Source organism: Molossus molossus, unplaced genomic scaffold (assembly GCF_014108415.1).
Source record: "Molossus molossus isolate mMolMol1 unplaced genomic scaffold, mMolMol1.p scaffold_m16_p_23, whole genome shotgun sequence".
In the NCBI taxonomy this organism is placed as follows: domain Eukaryota; kingdom Metazoa; phylum Chordata; class Mammalia; order Chiroptera; family Molossidae; genus Molossus; species Molossus molossus.
Window position 1 is genome coordinate 14,101,812 of NW_023425359.1, and position 14,170 is coordinate 14,115,981.

The 14,170-nt window shown below is 39.7% G+C and overlaps 1 protein-coding gene across 8 annotated transcripts in view; it reads left to right on the forward strand.

Moving 5' to 3' along the window:
* Positions 1-14,170, forward strand: part of LIN9 (lin-9 DREAM MuvB core complex component) — a 54,559-nt gene that overhangs the window by 14,838 nt on the left and 25,551 nt on the right. For all 8 annotated transcript variants that reach the window (XM_036277398.1, XM_036277397.1, XM_036277396.1 and 5 more), the window contains 2 exons: positions 866-999; positions 2,211-2,336. In XM_036277398.1, the coding sequence (XP_036133291.1) occupies positions 866-999; positions 2,211-2,336 (260 nt within the window). The remainder of the gene's footprint in view (positions 1-865; positions 1,000-2,210; positions 2,337-14,170) is intronic.

Here is a 14,170-nt window from a genome sequence, read left to right on the forward strand (position 1 = left end):
GGGGGGGAGGGAGGGAGGGAGAGAGAAACATCAATGTGAGAGAGAGACATTGATAGCTTGCCTCTCAAACAACCCCAACCGGGGCCAAGGATCAAACCTGTGACTCTTTGGTCCGTGGGCCGATGCTCTAACTGCTGAGCCAAACTGGCCAGGGCACAGAGTTTATTCTTGTATTATTATTTATTAATTATTGTATTATTTTCCATATGGACAACTGTAAACCTACTTTTGCCCCACCCTGTATTAATTTTTGCAATCCATGAACACACAATATCTTTCCAAGCATTTTTAAAATTCATAGAAATGAGTGATATTTTCTGAAATTTACTTTTATTATACTTAGGCAGATTTTATCATCTACATTATGTTGTCTTTATAAAAATAGTTTGAAACCTTTTTTTTCTTCTTCAGTGATTTGAAACAATTTAATAGCATTGGAGCTCTGGTTTATATAAGAAATCACTGGAAGTTCCCTGGGCCTAGTGCTTACTGATTGTTTTCTCCCTCATTCTCTCATGAGTAGAGAGTTCTTACTGGTCTTTTCTGGTCCAAGAACTCAGGAATATTTCTCACAAGTATCTTTTTCCTACGTACCTTAATTAAAATTAAATTGTACTGCAGTGCAAACATTGGGGGCAAATATTTCACCTTCCTTGTCAGAATAGGTTATCAAACTGGAAGTTTTAATTAACTTTGTCAGAATTAATTAGAATGTTTATTAAATAATAACACAAATTTCATGTTGAATATTGTTGAATCTTTTTGAGCACTTAACCACAATCTACCTTTTTACAAATGTATTCAATGTTACAGATGCTCATTTTTACTTAATAGAACTATAATTAATGTCTTTTTTTTGGTATAGAAATTTACAGCAACAATGTCAACACCAGATAAGAAAGCCTCACAGAAGATTGGTTTTCGATTACGTAACCTACTCAAGCTTCCCAAAGCACATAAATGGTGCATATATGAATGGTTCTACTCAAATATAGATAAGTATGTATCATGAATTTTATCATGAATATTACTTGAACCAAAAATTTAAGTTTTTCATATGTTATAAGCTATAACCTTTTTTGTAGGCTCATTTTGATCCTATTTTGTCCTAAATTCCTTTTTCTATTCCTCTGGTTTGATCCATTTCCATTTCTTGTAGTTCTCTTCCCCTTTTGCTCTTTTGAGGAAGAAGTTAGGCGTTTTAGTGAAAAATAAAATGAAAGTATATTTCTGTATTATAATTTACAAAGACTATGAAACAAAGCACTATTATTTGCAATGAATGGGACTTATTTTATAAATCTTGAGATTTTTAAGTGCTAGTATGTATAATAGAAATTGTTGATTCAGTAAAATTTTTAGGAGGATAGTCTTTCTCATTTGGTGGTACTTATGTACTCTATTTACACATAAATGTTTAAATAAAACATTAAGAAATTCGGGTGAGATCTATTAAAAAACAGAATTTACTGAGAAAATATTCTGGTTTCTCATCCATCTCAATCTAATCTATACTAGTTACTGGTGGCTACTTATCCCTTCTCTGCTTTCCAAACCAGTTGTGTACCCTGAATCTTGTGAATCTCATGAGTGTTCATATTTAAGCCCAAGACCTTTGTATATCATTGCTGGTGCCTGGTTGCCCATACTCATGAATAGAATTGTTTTATTTTTGTCCACAGATTTTCCATAGGTATATAAGCAAGCTCTGGGGATGTCCTAGTGTGATGTGAATACTTGAATTCCAATCTAACTCTCTGGAGTGCTTTAGTTTTCTAAAACTGATTTAATCTCAAAGAGGACTCCTTGATGATGGTATTACCTTTGGGACAGATAACTTTGTAGCTAACATTGCTTATCCTCACCATATACAATGCCAGGACTCCCTACCCCCACCCCCACCCCCACCCCCACCACCAGAGGATATACTCCTGTAAGAGATTTCACAAAAATGTGTCTTCTGGACATCTCAAGCACAGACAGTATTCCCCGAGTAACTTTTACACATTATTTGTTTAACAAATGTCAAGGATTTAATTTAGGTTTAGCACTTTGAATGTTTTGAATGTTATTTATATGTTTTGGGTAGAAGTGAAAGTTTGGAATTTTGTGAGTAGTTTGATGTTGAAAATTGTAATACATATTTTTGATTTTATGTCTCAAGTAACACATTGTATATTAACCATTAAAACACCACTTCTATTTTATAGACCACTCTTTGAAGGTGATAATGATTTCTGTGTATGTCTAAAGGAATCTTTCCCTAATTTGAAAACAAGAAAATTAACAAGAGTAGAATGGGGAAAAATCAGGCGGCTTATGGGAAAACCACGGAGGTAATAATGTTTTTATTTAAAATAAAATCAATAAGTTGGGAGTATCATTACTACATTGATTTTTTTTTTTTTTAGTCTTCAAGAGGACTAGCACTAAAACTTAAGTTTTCAGAATAATTATATGTTACATATATTGTATTAACCAACTTTAAAGGGCTTTTTATACTTATGCATCTTCTCATTAAATGTGCAGTTCCAGTTTTTCTCACATCACAGGCTTTGAATATAGCTTTGTTGTATATAATTATCTATACCCCACTGTGTTCCAAAAAATATTCAAGAATGTACTAAGAAGTATTTAACAAAGCTATAAGGTTATATATACATTGTTATATTTTGTGAAACTCTTTTTTATCACCTCAAGAGCTTTATTTCACTTTATATAAAAACAAATCAAGTGACTCTAATATATTACTTTCTGAGAATTACTTTTCATGTGAAATGAGTTTTCCTTTTCCAGTGTTACCCTGCTTTCTAACACATCGCAAAACCTTCTATTACTTTGAGTGGAATCTTGAAGTATATTAGAAGAATTAGATCATTAGTTCTCATATTATGTCTAAGTACCTGGTAAAAAGATGTGCAAGATTTTTTTTATTTTAAATGGTGGGAAAAGCCCTGACTGATTTGGCTCAGTGGTTAGAGTGTTGGCCCGTGGACCAGAGAGTCCCAGGTTCAGTTCCCGCTAAGGGCACATGCCTCTTTTGCAGTTTATCCCTGGCCCCGGTTGGGGTCGTGAGGGTGGCAGCCACTCGTTGTGTCTCTCTGACATCAACGTTTCTCTCTCTCTCTTTGCCCCTCTCTCCCTCTTGTTCTATCTGAAGATAAAGGCAAAAATGTCCTTGAGTGAGGATAAAAAAATAATAATACAGTTAAAAAATAAATAAATAAATGGTGGGAAAATTCAGGGAAGGCCTAGAAATAATAAAGTTACTAGTATGAGTAGAAATGGAAATTAGTTTTAATGATTTCTGGAGATAGTGGTGAAATATAAGAATAAATTTATTTAAAGATGATCTTGCTTGAAAAAAAATTTAAAGGCCCTTAAATGAAAAAAAAAAAGATGAACTTGCTGATGATGTTTTTACTATTTTCCTCATTTACAATAACAAAATTAAAATGTGATGTGTTAGTGTGTTTCATACTGCTAATTTGTGGGGTTTTTTTTTAATCTTTATTGTTGGATGTAAAATGTATTACAGATGTTCCACATTTTTCCCCCATTGACCCCCCTCCTCCCCACTCCCGCCTCCCTCCCACCTTTTCCCACACTATTGTCTGTGTCCATTGATTATGCATATAAGTTCTTTGGTTTATTTCTTCCCACCCACCCCCCAACCCCTTTCCCTTTGAGGTTTGTCAGTCTAGTAATGAATTTGTGCTTCTTAATCCCTTCACCTTTTTCACCCATTCCCCCAACCCCCCTCCCAACTGGCAACCAACAAAATGTTCTCTGTATCTGTGAGAATGTTTCTGTTCTACCTGTTCATTTTGTTTGTAGATTCCATTGTTGATAGATATGTATTCATTGCCATTTTGTTTGTTCATACATTTTATCTTTTTCTTCAAAAAGACCCTTCATCATCTCATATAATAACGGTTTGGTAGTGATGAACTCCTTTAACTTTTTCTTGTCTGGGAAAGTTTTTATATGTCCATCGATTCTAAATGACAGCTTTGCAGGATAGAGTAATTTTGGTTGTAGGTTCTTGGTTTTCATCATTCTGAATATTTCTTGCCACTCCCTTCTGGCCTGCAAAGTTTCTTTTGAGAAATCAGCTGACAGCCTAATGGGAACTCCCTTGTAGGTAACTAGCTGCCTTTCTCTTGCTACTTTTAATATTCTCTGTTTGTCTTGAACCTTTTGCATTTTGATGATGATGTGTCTTGGTGTGGGCCTCTTGGGGTTCATCTTGTTTGCGACTCTCTGTGCTTCCTGGACTTGTATGTCTGTTTCCTTCACCAAGTTAGGAAAGTTTTCTGCCATTATTGTTTCAAACAGGTTTTCGATTTCTTGTTCTCGCTCTTCTTCTTCTGGCACCCCCAAGATGCGAATGTTGGCACGCTTGAAGTTGTCCCAGAGGCTCCTTACACTATCCTCATTTTTTTGGATTCTTTTTTCTTTTTGCTGTTCTGATTGGGCATTTGTTGCTTCCTTATATTCCATATTGATGGTTTGCTTCTTGGATTTACGTACTCTATTATTGAAGCTGTGTAAATTATTCTTTATTTCAGTTAATGCCTCCTTCAATTCTGTGTATCCATGATTTCTAACTAGTCCTTTTTTATGCTCTTGAGGCCCTCCCTAAGTTCACCGAGGTTCTCACTAAGTTCGTTGAGCATCCTTATAAGCAGTATTTTGAACTCAGCATCTGTTAGGTTGCTTATCTCCATTTCGCTTAGTTCTTTTCTTGGGGTTTTGTTCTGTTCTTTCATTTGGGACCTGTTTCTTTGTCTCCTCATTATGGCTGCCTCCCTGTGTTTGTTTCAGTGTATTACTTAATGAGAGGTATGGGGCTCGCTGAGATCAGATGCTGCTTGTTTGAAAGAATTTAGGAAAAACCTGAAGCAGGATCCAAGACTGGCCAATCCTATGGTTAAGCAAGTGGCAACAGCTTGGGTGGGCTTGAAAGTTGGGCGGGGCGGGGCCTCAGGGAGACAACAGGGCGGGGCTACCAGTGTGAGCCAGGTTGCTGGAGTCCCAGATATGGCGACTGTCTGCCGCCCCCGGGAAGGGCTTACCAAAGGAACAAAGGCCTCTTACAGCACGTTTGTCCCCGAGAAAGCCCCCTCTCCAGCCCTCGCTCCAATGCTAAACAGCTCAGTTCTTCCCTGTATGACTCTGGTGCCCCTCGAGCTGCCTCCCCTCCAAGCTTAGAGGGAGAGAGTCCGATAAGTCCGTGCGCGGGCCCTTTAGGGAGCTGCCTGGGGCTCCAGCCGCTTCAGCCTCCCTGAGCCTCAGTTTCCGCTGGTTTTTTCAGCCAGAAGTTATGGGGACTTCTCTTCTTGGCACTGGAACCCTGAGCGGGGCACCTGGTGTGGGACAGGGACCCCTCAGTCCTCAGGGAGGACCTTCCCGCCGCGGGAGCCTTCTGATTTTTATCCGCCACCCGTGGGTGTGGGACCAGCCCGTCTGCCTCCGCCCCTCCTACCAGTCTGGATGTGGCTGCTGCTTTAATTTCGTAGTTGTAGGTCTTCCATTCAGCTTGATTTCAGGCGGTTTTGAATGATGGTTGTTTTGTAGTTTAGTTGTAACTTTGATGTGGTTGTGGGAGGACGCGATACCGCGTTTACCTAGGCCGCCATCTTGACTGGAAGTCTGTGGGGTTTTCGTTTGTTTGTTTGTTTTTTTAATCCTCACCTAAGGACATTTTTCCATTTTTTGTTCAGAGAGGGAGGGAGAGAGAGAGAGAAACATTGATGTGAAAGGGACACATTGAGTGGCTGCCACCCGTACGACAACCAGGGCCAGGGACAAACTGCAACCAAGGTACATGCCCTTAGCAGGAACAGAACCCAGGTCTCTCTGGACCGCAGGCTGATGCTCTAACCACTGAACCAAACTGGCCAGGGCTAATTTGTCGTTTTTGATAATTTAGGCAGTTTGGGGTTTTTGCTGTGACTTACATGTTTCAGCAAATTGAGCTACACTATTTCTAATTACTGTCCATCAGAATGGGATATTAGTCACTTTATTTTACTGTTGTTATAATTCTGCAGTTTGTTTAAAAGTGTCATATTTCTCGTTAATTTTTTTTAGATTATCTTTCTATAACATTGCTTAATCTTATAGTTCTTTATTTTATCAAGGCTAATTAATAGTTAAAGTCTTTGTTTTCAACTAAAGTTTGTAGTTTTTCTTTTCTCAGAGGAAGTCTAGGTACAATACACATTATTGATACAATAAACTTTTAAAAATATCCTTAGCCGGACTGGTGTGGCTCAGTGGTTGAGCATTAACCCATGTTCCAAGAGGTCGCTGGTTTGATTCCCTGTCAGGGCACATGCCCAGGTTGTGGGCCCAGTCCCCTGTAGGAGGTGTGCAGGAGGCAGCCAGTTGATGTTCTCTCTCATTGATGTTTCTCTCTCTCTCTCCCTCTCCCTTTCTCTCTCTCTCAAATCAATAAAGAAAAAATATTTTTAAAAACATTCTTAAAAACAAGAGATGAAATACCAGGAAGAAACTTAAGAAATGGGCAGGATACAGATGAGGAAATGCAAAGACATACATGATCATGTATAAGAAGACTCATAATCCTAAATTAATCTGTAAATTAAAATCAATTTTAATAAAAATATCAGGCCTTTTAAAAATTTTTTAACTAGATGAATCAGTTCTAAAATTCACATTTAAAAGAGGAGAAATCAAACAGGAAGATTTAGGAAATGCTGAAGAAGCAAAGTAATGAAGGGTGACTACATTTATCAGATATTAAAATAGATTTTAAAAAATGATCATAATTAAAATAATGTGATAGTATGCATGAATAGAAAGATGAATTTAAAAAGAGAGAAAGTCCAGATAGAATCACAGATGTCTATAGGAATTTAGTACATGATGACCGTTGTTGCATCTCAGATACATAGAGGAGAGGGGTTTAAATTATTTATTTAATGGATATTGAGATCACTGTGTAGCCTTCTAGAGAAAAAACAAGTTGGTTTCATACGTCACACCTATGCCAGGAAAAATGTGAAAAGGACCAGAGTTAAAATTTTTATTTATTTATTTTTTTATCCTCACCCGAGGACATTTTTTTTTTTTTTTTTTTTTTTTGCATTTATCTTCAGATAGAGTGGGAGGGAGAAAGGGAGGAAGAGAGAGAGAGAAACATCAATGTGAGAGGGACACATTGACTGGTTGCTACCCAAACGACCCCAACGGGTGCCAGGGACAAACTGCAACCAAGGTACGTGCTCTTAGTGGAACTGAACCCAGGACTCTGATTCGTGGGCCAGCGCTCTAACCGCTGAGCCAAACTGGCCAAGGCAAAATAATTTCCTCTAAAAAAAAAAAGTCTTGCCTTGCTGGTGTGGCCCAGTGGTTGAGCATCGACCCAGGCACCAAGAGTTAAATTTTTTTTTTTTTAATCCTCACCCGAGGACATTTTTGTGTTTATCTTCAGATAGAGCAGGAGGGAGAGAGGGAGAAAGAGAGAGAGAGAGAGAGACATCGATGTGAGAGAGACACATCGAGTGGTTGCACAACCACACAACCCAACCAGGGCCGGGGACAATCTGCAACCAAGGTATGTGCCTTTAGCGGGAACCGAACCTGGGACTCTCCGGTCCACAGGCCAATGTTCTAACCGCTGAGCCAAACCGGCCAGGGCAAGAGTTAAAATTTTTTAAACGAACCTATGGTGGCATAGGTTAAGGCAGTACTCGCCTCCTCCCACAACCACATCAAAATTACAACTAAACTACAGAACAACCTTCATTCAAAACTGCCTGAAATCAAGCTGAATGGAAGTCCTACAACTTCAAAATTAAAGAAGAAGCCCCATTGAGACTGGTAGGAGGGGTGGAGGCACGGTCAGATTGGTCCCACACCCACGAGTGGCAGACAAAAATCAGGAGGGCTACCTCAGCTGCAAAGGTCCTTTGTGAGGATCAAGGGGTCCCTGTCCCATAGCAGGCACCCCAGCTCAGGTTCAAGTGCCAGAAAGAGAAGTCCCCATAACTTCTGGCTGTAAAAACCAGTAGGAATTTAGGCTGAGGTCCTGGAGCCCCAGGCAGTTTCTTTTAAAGGGCCTGAGCATGGACTTACTCAGACTTCCACCTTCCAGGCTCCAGCATGGGGGAGGCAGGTTGAAGGCACCAGAGACATATGGGGAAGAACTGAGTTGTTTGGCATTGGGGCGAGAGCCGTAAGGCAGCTTTTTCCCCGGACAGACATGCTGGTGGAGGCCTTTGTTCTTTTGGTGAGCCCTTCCCCCATGGGGCTGGCAGATGGCTGCCATATCTAGGACTCCACCATACTGTTTGCCCCATCCTGGTGATTCACTGAGGCCCTGCCCCACCCAATTTTCAGGCCCACCCAAGCTGTTTCTAGTTGCTTTGCTATAGGAATAGCCTGTCTTGGCTCCTGATTCAGATTTTCCTAAATTATCTCAAAAAAGCAGCGTCTGGCCTCAGTGAGCTCCATCCATACCTCTCACTAAGTGGCCCCAGGCCCGGTGCTAGGAGTAGCCAACTTTGGTTCACAACTTGGCTTTGCCTGGGCACCTCCAAGCCCAGCACAAGAAGCAGCCATTTGCAGATCTCTTTGTAGCTTATACCTGGTGGCCCTGGGTAGAACATGGGCAGTGGCTGACCTTGCCCCAGAGCCAGCACACCCAGTGGACAGCTTCAGACCATGTCGAAGCACCACCACCCAACTACCTCCATATGCAACACACTCAAGGAGTGGACTTTGTGGGTACCAGAGCCCTGCTGAAGTAAGTCTTGCTCTGTGTGGTGGGCCTCTGCACAGCTGATCCTCCTAGGTAGTCAGGGTTTCATATGAGGGCACAGCTGGGGTGATCAGGAAGGCTGTGCCACTGGACCCTACAGGACACCTACTACAATGGGCCACCCTAGAAGCCTAGGAGGCATAGCAACTCTACCTAATACATAGAAACAAACACAGGGAGGCAGCCAAAATGAGGAGACAAAGAAACATATCCCAAATGAAAAAACAGAATAAAACTCCAGGAAAAAAACTTAACGAAATGAAGATAAGCAATGTGACAGATGCAGAATTCAAAACACTGGTTATAAGCATGCTCAATGAACTTAGTGAGGGCCTCAAGAGCATTAAAAAGGACCAGTCAGAAATGAAGGATGCACAGTCAGAAATGAAGGATGCTCAGTCAGAAATAAAGGAGGCACTAAATGAAATAAAGAATAATTTACAGGGAATCAATAGTAGAGTAGGTAAAGCCAAGAAGCAAACCATTGATGTGGAATATAAGGAAGCAAAAAATACCCAGTCAGAACAGCAAAAAGAAAAGAGTCCAAAAAAATGAGGATAGCCCTGGCCGGTTTGGCTCAGTGGTTAGAGCGTCGGCCTACGGTCCGGAGAGACCCGGGTTCGGTTCCCGCTAAGGGCACGTACCTTGGTTGCAGTTTGTCCCCAGCCCTGGTTGGGTCATGTGGGTGGCAACCACTCGATGTGTCGCTTTCACGTCGATGTTTCTCTCTCTCTCTCTCTCCCACTCACTCTATCTGAACAAAATATCGAAAAATGTCCTCGGGTGAGGATAAAAAAAAAAAAAAAAAAAGGATAGTTTAAGAAGCCTCTGGGACAACTTCAAGCATACTAACATTCGCATCATGGGGGTGCCAGAAGGAGAAGAGAAAGAGCAAGAAATTGAAAACCTATTTGAAAAAATAATGACAGCCCTGGCTGGTTTGACTCAGAGGTTAGAGCGTCAGCTTGCGGACCAAAGAGTCACAGGTTTGATTCCGGTCAAGGGCACATACCTTGGTTGCGGTTCATCACCGGCCCTGGTTGGGGTCCTGTGGGAGGCAAGCAGTGGATGTTCCTCTCTCACATTGATGTTTCTCACTGTCTCTACCCCTCCCTCTCATTCTATCTGAGGATAAATAGAAAAATATTCTCAGGTAACTTGGTAAAGGAAATAGACATACAAGTCCAGGAAACACAGAGAGTCCCAAACAAGATGAACCCCAAGAGGCCCACACCAAGACACATTATAATCAAAATGCAAAAAGTCAAAGACAAAGAATCTGAAAAGCAGCAAGAGAAAAGCAGTTACCTACAAGGGAGCTCCCATAAGACTGTCATCTGATTTCTCTAAGGAAACTTTGCAGGCCAGAAGGGAGTAGCAAGAAATATTCAAAGTGATGAAAAGCAAGAACCTACAACCAAGATTATCCTGCAAAGCTATCATTTAGAATCGATGGTCATATAAAGGTTTTCCCAGACAAGGAAAAGCTAAAGGAGTTCATCACCATCAAACCAGTATTATATGAAATGTTAAAGGGTCTTCTTGAAGAAAAAGATAAAAAATATGAACACTAGCCCAGTCAGTGTGGCTCAGTGGTTGAGCATAGGCCCATGCACCAAAAGATTGCTGGTTTGATTTCTGGTCAGGGCACCTGCCCAGCTTGTGGGCCCAATCTCCAGTGGGGGGCATGCAGGGGGTGGCCAGTTGATGTTCTCTCTCATTGATGTTTCTCTCTCCCTCTCCCTTTCTCTCTCTCTAAAATAATAAAGAAAAAAATGTTTTTAAAAAAGAACATTAAAATGACAATAAATACATACTTGAATCTACAAACAAATTAAACAGGCAGAACAGAAACAGACTCATAGATCCAGAAGACTTTTTGTTGGTTGACAGATGGGAGGGAGGTTGGAGGAATGGCTGAAAAGGTGAAGGGATTAAGAAGTACAAATCGGTTGTCAAACTGACAAGCCTCGAGGGAAGTGGGGGGTGAGAAGAGATAAACCAAAGAACTTATATGCATATATACATAACCAGTGGACACAGACAGTAGTGTGGAGAAGACAGGAGTGGGGTGGGAGGGGAGAGAAAGATGAGTAGGGGAAAAAGGAGGGACATCTGTAGTACATTCAACAATAAAGATAAGTTAAAAATAAATAGGTAGGCCGGCCAGTGTGGCTCAGTGGTTGAGCGTCGACCCATGTACTAAGAGGTTGCTGGTTCGATTCCTGGTTGGGGCACATGCCCAGGTTGTGGGCCTGAACCTCAGTGGGGGGCATGCAGGAGGTGGCCAGTCGATGTTCTCTCTCATCGATGTTTCTGTCACTCCCTCTCACTTCCTCTCTCTCTCTAAAATCAATAAAGGGAAAAAAAAAAGAAATAAAAAATAGGTAAAAAATAAAAATGAAACTACTAGAGGAACTTATAGGAGAGTTTTGCTTAATCTTGAATTGGAAAAGGTCTTTCTCATAGGCTCCATCATTAGGAACCATAAAAGAAAATAACAGTAAATTTGACTTCATAAAAATAGCATTTTGCTTTGTTCCCCTCAAACATCCATAAACAAGGTTGAAAGAAATATTTGCAACTTCTGTCACAACGAGCTAATTCCCTAATGTGTAAAGAACTCCTTTGAATCAATATGAAAAAGTCAAATAACCCATAATAAAAATGATTACAAAGAGATTATAGGAAAGGAAAAAGAAATGACTCTTCTAAATAAATGAAAGGAATTCAATCTCACTCATAATGAGAAATGCAAAATCAAAGCATGCCGAGATACTGTTTTTTAACTATCAAATTGACAAAGTTCATAAAGCTTTTCTATATTGCATTGGCAATGGTGTGGTGAAATAGTTGCTGGTGAAAATTTAAATTTATATAATCTTTGTGGAGTGCAATTTGGTAACATCTATCAAATTTACTAATTTCCATACCCTTTGACCTAATAATTCTACCAATTTATATCACAGAAATACTTGTACTGGGGTGAAATGACATGTTCAGAGTTATTTATTGCAGTATTGCTTGTAGTAGCAAAAGATTGGCAACAGCATAAATATCCATTAATAGGGGAATGATTCATTAAAATATGGTACCTCAAATAGCTAAAAATTTTAAGACTAAGCATATTAAGTGTTGGTGAGGATGTGGGGTAACATGAACTCTTATACACTGCTGATAGGAATAGAAAATGGTACAACCACTTTGGAAAACTGTTTGGCAGTTTCTTGTTTTTTTTGTTAGGACTTAATTTTTTTAGGGCAGATTGAGATTTACAACAAAATTGAGAGGAAGGTATAGAGATTTCTCATATACCCCTTTGCCTTCACACAGGCATAGCCTTCCAGTTATCAGCATCTTCCCCCACAGTGGTACATTTATGACAAATGATGGACCTGCATGAACATACCATAATCACCCAAAGTCCATAGTTTACATTAGGGTTCGTTCTTGGTGGTGTACATTCTGTGAGTTTGACAAATATATAATGACATATACCCACCATTATCATATCATACAAAGTAGTGTCACTGCCCTAAAAATCCTCTGTGCTGTACCTATTTTTCCTTCCCCCCCTCCATCCAACTCCTGGCAACCACTGATCTTTCTATCATCTCCATAGTTTTGCATTTTCTAATGTCATATATTGGAATCAGACAGTATGTAACCTTTTCAGATTGACTTCTTTCACTTAGTAATATGTATTTAAGATTACTCCATGTCTTTTCATTGCTTGATAGCACATTTTTTTGGCACTGAATAATATTTTGTTATCTGGATGTACCATTGAAGGACATCTTAGTTACTTCCAAGTTTTGATAATTAGAAATAAAGCTGCTATAAACATCCATGTGCAGATTTTAGTGTGGACATAAGTTTTCAGCTCATTTGTGTAAGTAACAAGGAATGTGATTGCTGGGTCATATGATTTAGTTTTATAAGAAACCACTAAACTATCTTCCAGAGTGGCTGTACCATATTGCATTCCCACCAGTAATGAATGAGAGTTCCTGTTGCTCCACATCCTTGTCAGCATTTGGTGGTGTCAGTGTTTCAGATTTTAGCCATTCTAGTAGGTACGTAGTGGTGCCTTGTTTCATTTGCATTTCCCTAATGACATATGTGGAACATCTTTTCATATACTTATTTGCCATCTATATATCTTCTTTGGTGATATTTGGCTTCTTTGGTTTCTTAAAATGTTAAATATACACTGATCATATGACCCAATCATTTCACTCCTTGGTACTGTATTCATTTAAGAGAAGTAAAAGTATATTTTTATACAAAAACCTGTGTACAAATGTTTATATCAACTTTGTTTAATAGCCCCAAACTGGAAACCTGGAAATAACCCAAACATGCACCAACAGGTGAATGGATAAACAAATTATGATGAATCCATAGAATACTGTTTTCCAGTAAAAGGAATGAACCACTGATACATGACAACATGGATGAATCGTAGAATAACTGTGTTGAATGAAAGAAGCCTGGCCCTTGCTGGTGTGGCTCACTTGTTTGAGCATCAGATGATCTGTGCACCAAAAGGTTACTGGTTCAATTCTCAGGGCACATGGAAGAAACCGATCAATGTTTATCTCTCACATCGATGTTTCTCCCTCCCCCTTCCTCTCTTTCTAAAATCAGTAAAAACATATTTTTTAAAAAAAGAAAGAAGCCGTCCGGCCGGTGTGGCTCAATGGTTGAGCATTGACCCATGTATCAAGAGGTCACTGGTTCGATTCCCGGCCAGGACACATGCCCAGATTGTGGGCTCGACCCCCAGTGGGGGGCATGTGGGAGGTGGCCGATCAATGTTCTCTCTCATCAATGTTTCTATCTCTCCCTTTCACTTCCTCTCTCTCTTAAAATCAATAAAGGAAAAAAATTTTTTTTAAAAGAAAGTCTGACGAAAGAATACATACTAGATTATGTCATTTATATAAAATTTTAGAAGATAGAAATGATGAAAGCAACTCAGTGATTGCTTGGGAAGTGGGAGTATAGATGTGGGAGGAATTTATTGTTTTTGTTTTTGTTTTTTTGTGGTATGTGCCCCCTAGTGGGAACCGAACCCAGGACACTCTGGTCCGCAGGCCAACACTCAACCGCTGAGCCAAACTGGCCAGGGCAGATGTAGGAGGAATTTAAAATAGGAATAATAAAGTAGCACAAAAAAACTTTAGGTGTAATCGGTGTCTTCATATTTCATCTCTACTGTGGTGATGGTTTTAGGGGTATATATTTTGTGGCATGAAACCTGCATTTAAATACCTTTGGTTCATCATAGAATTTGAAAATAGAAGTAAGACGGGCCCTAAAGATTAGAGTAAATTCAATATTCATGCTTCAGGGCAGGATGAATAATTAAAAGTT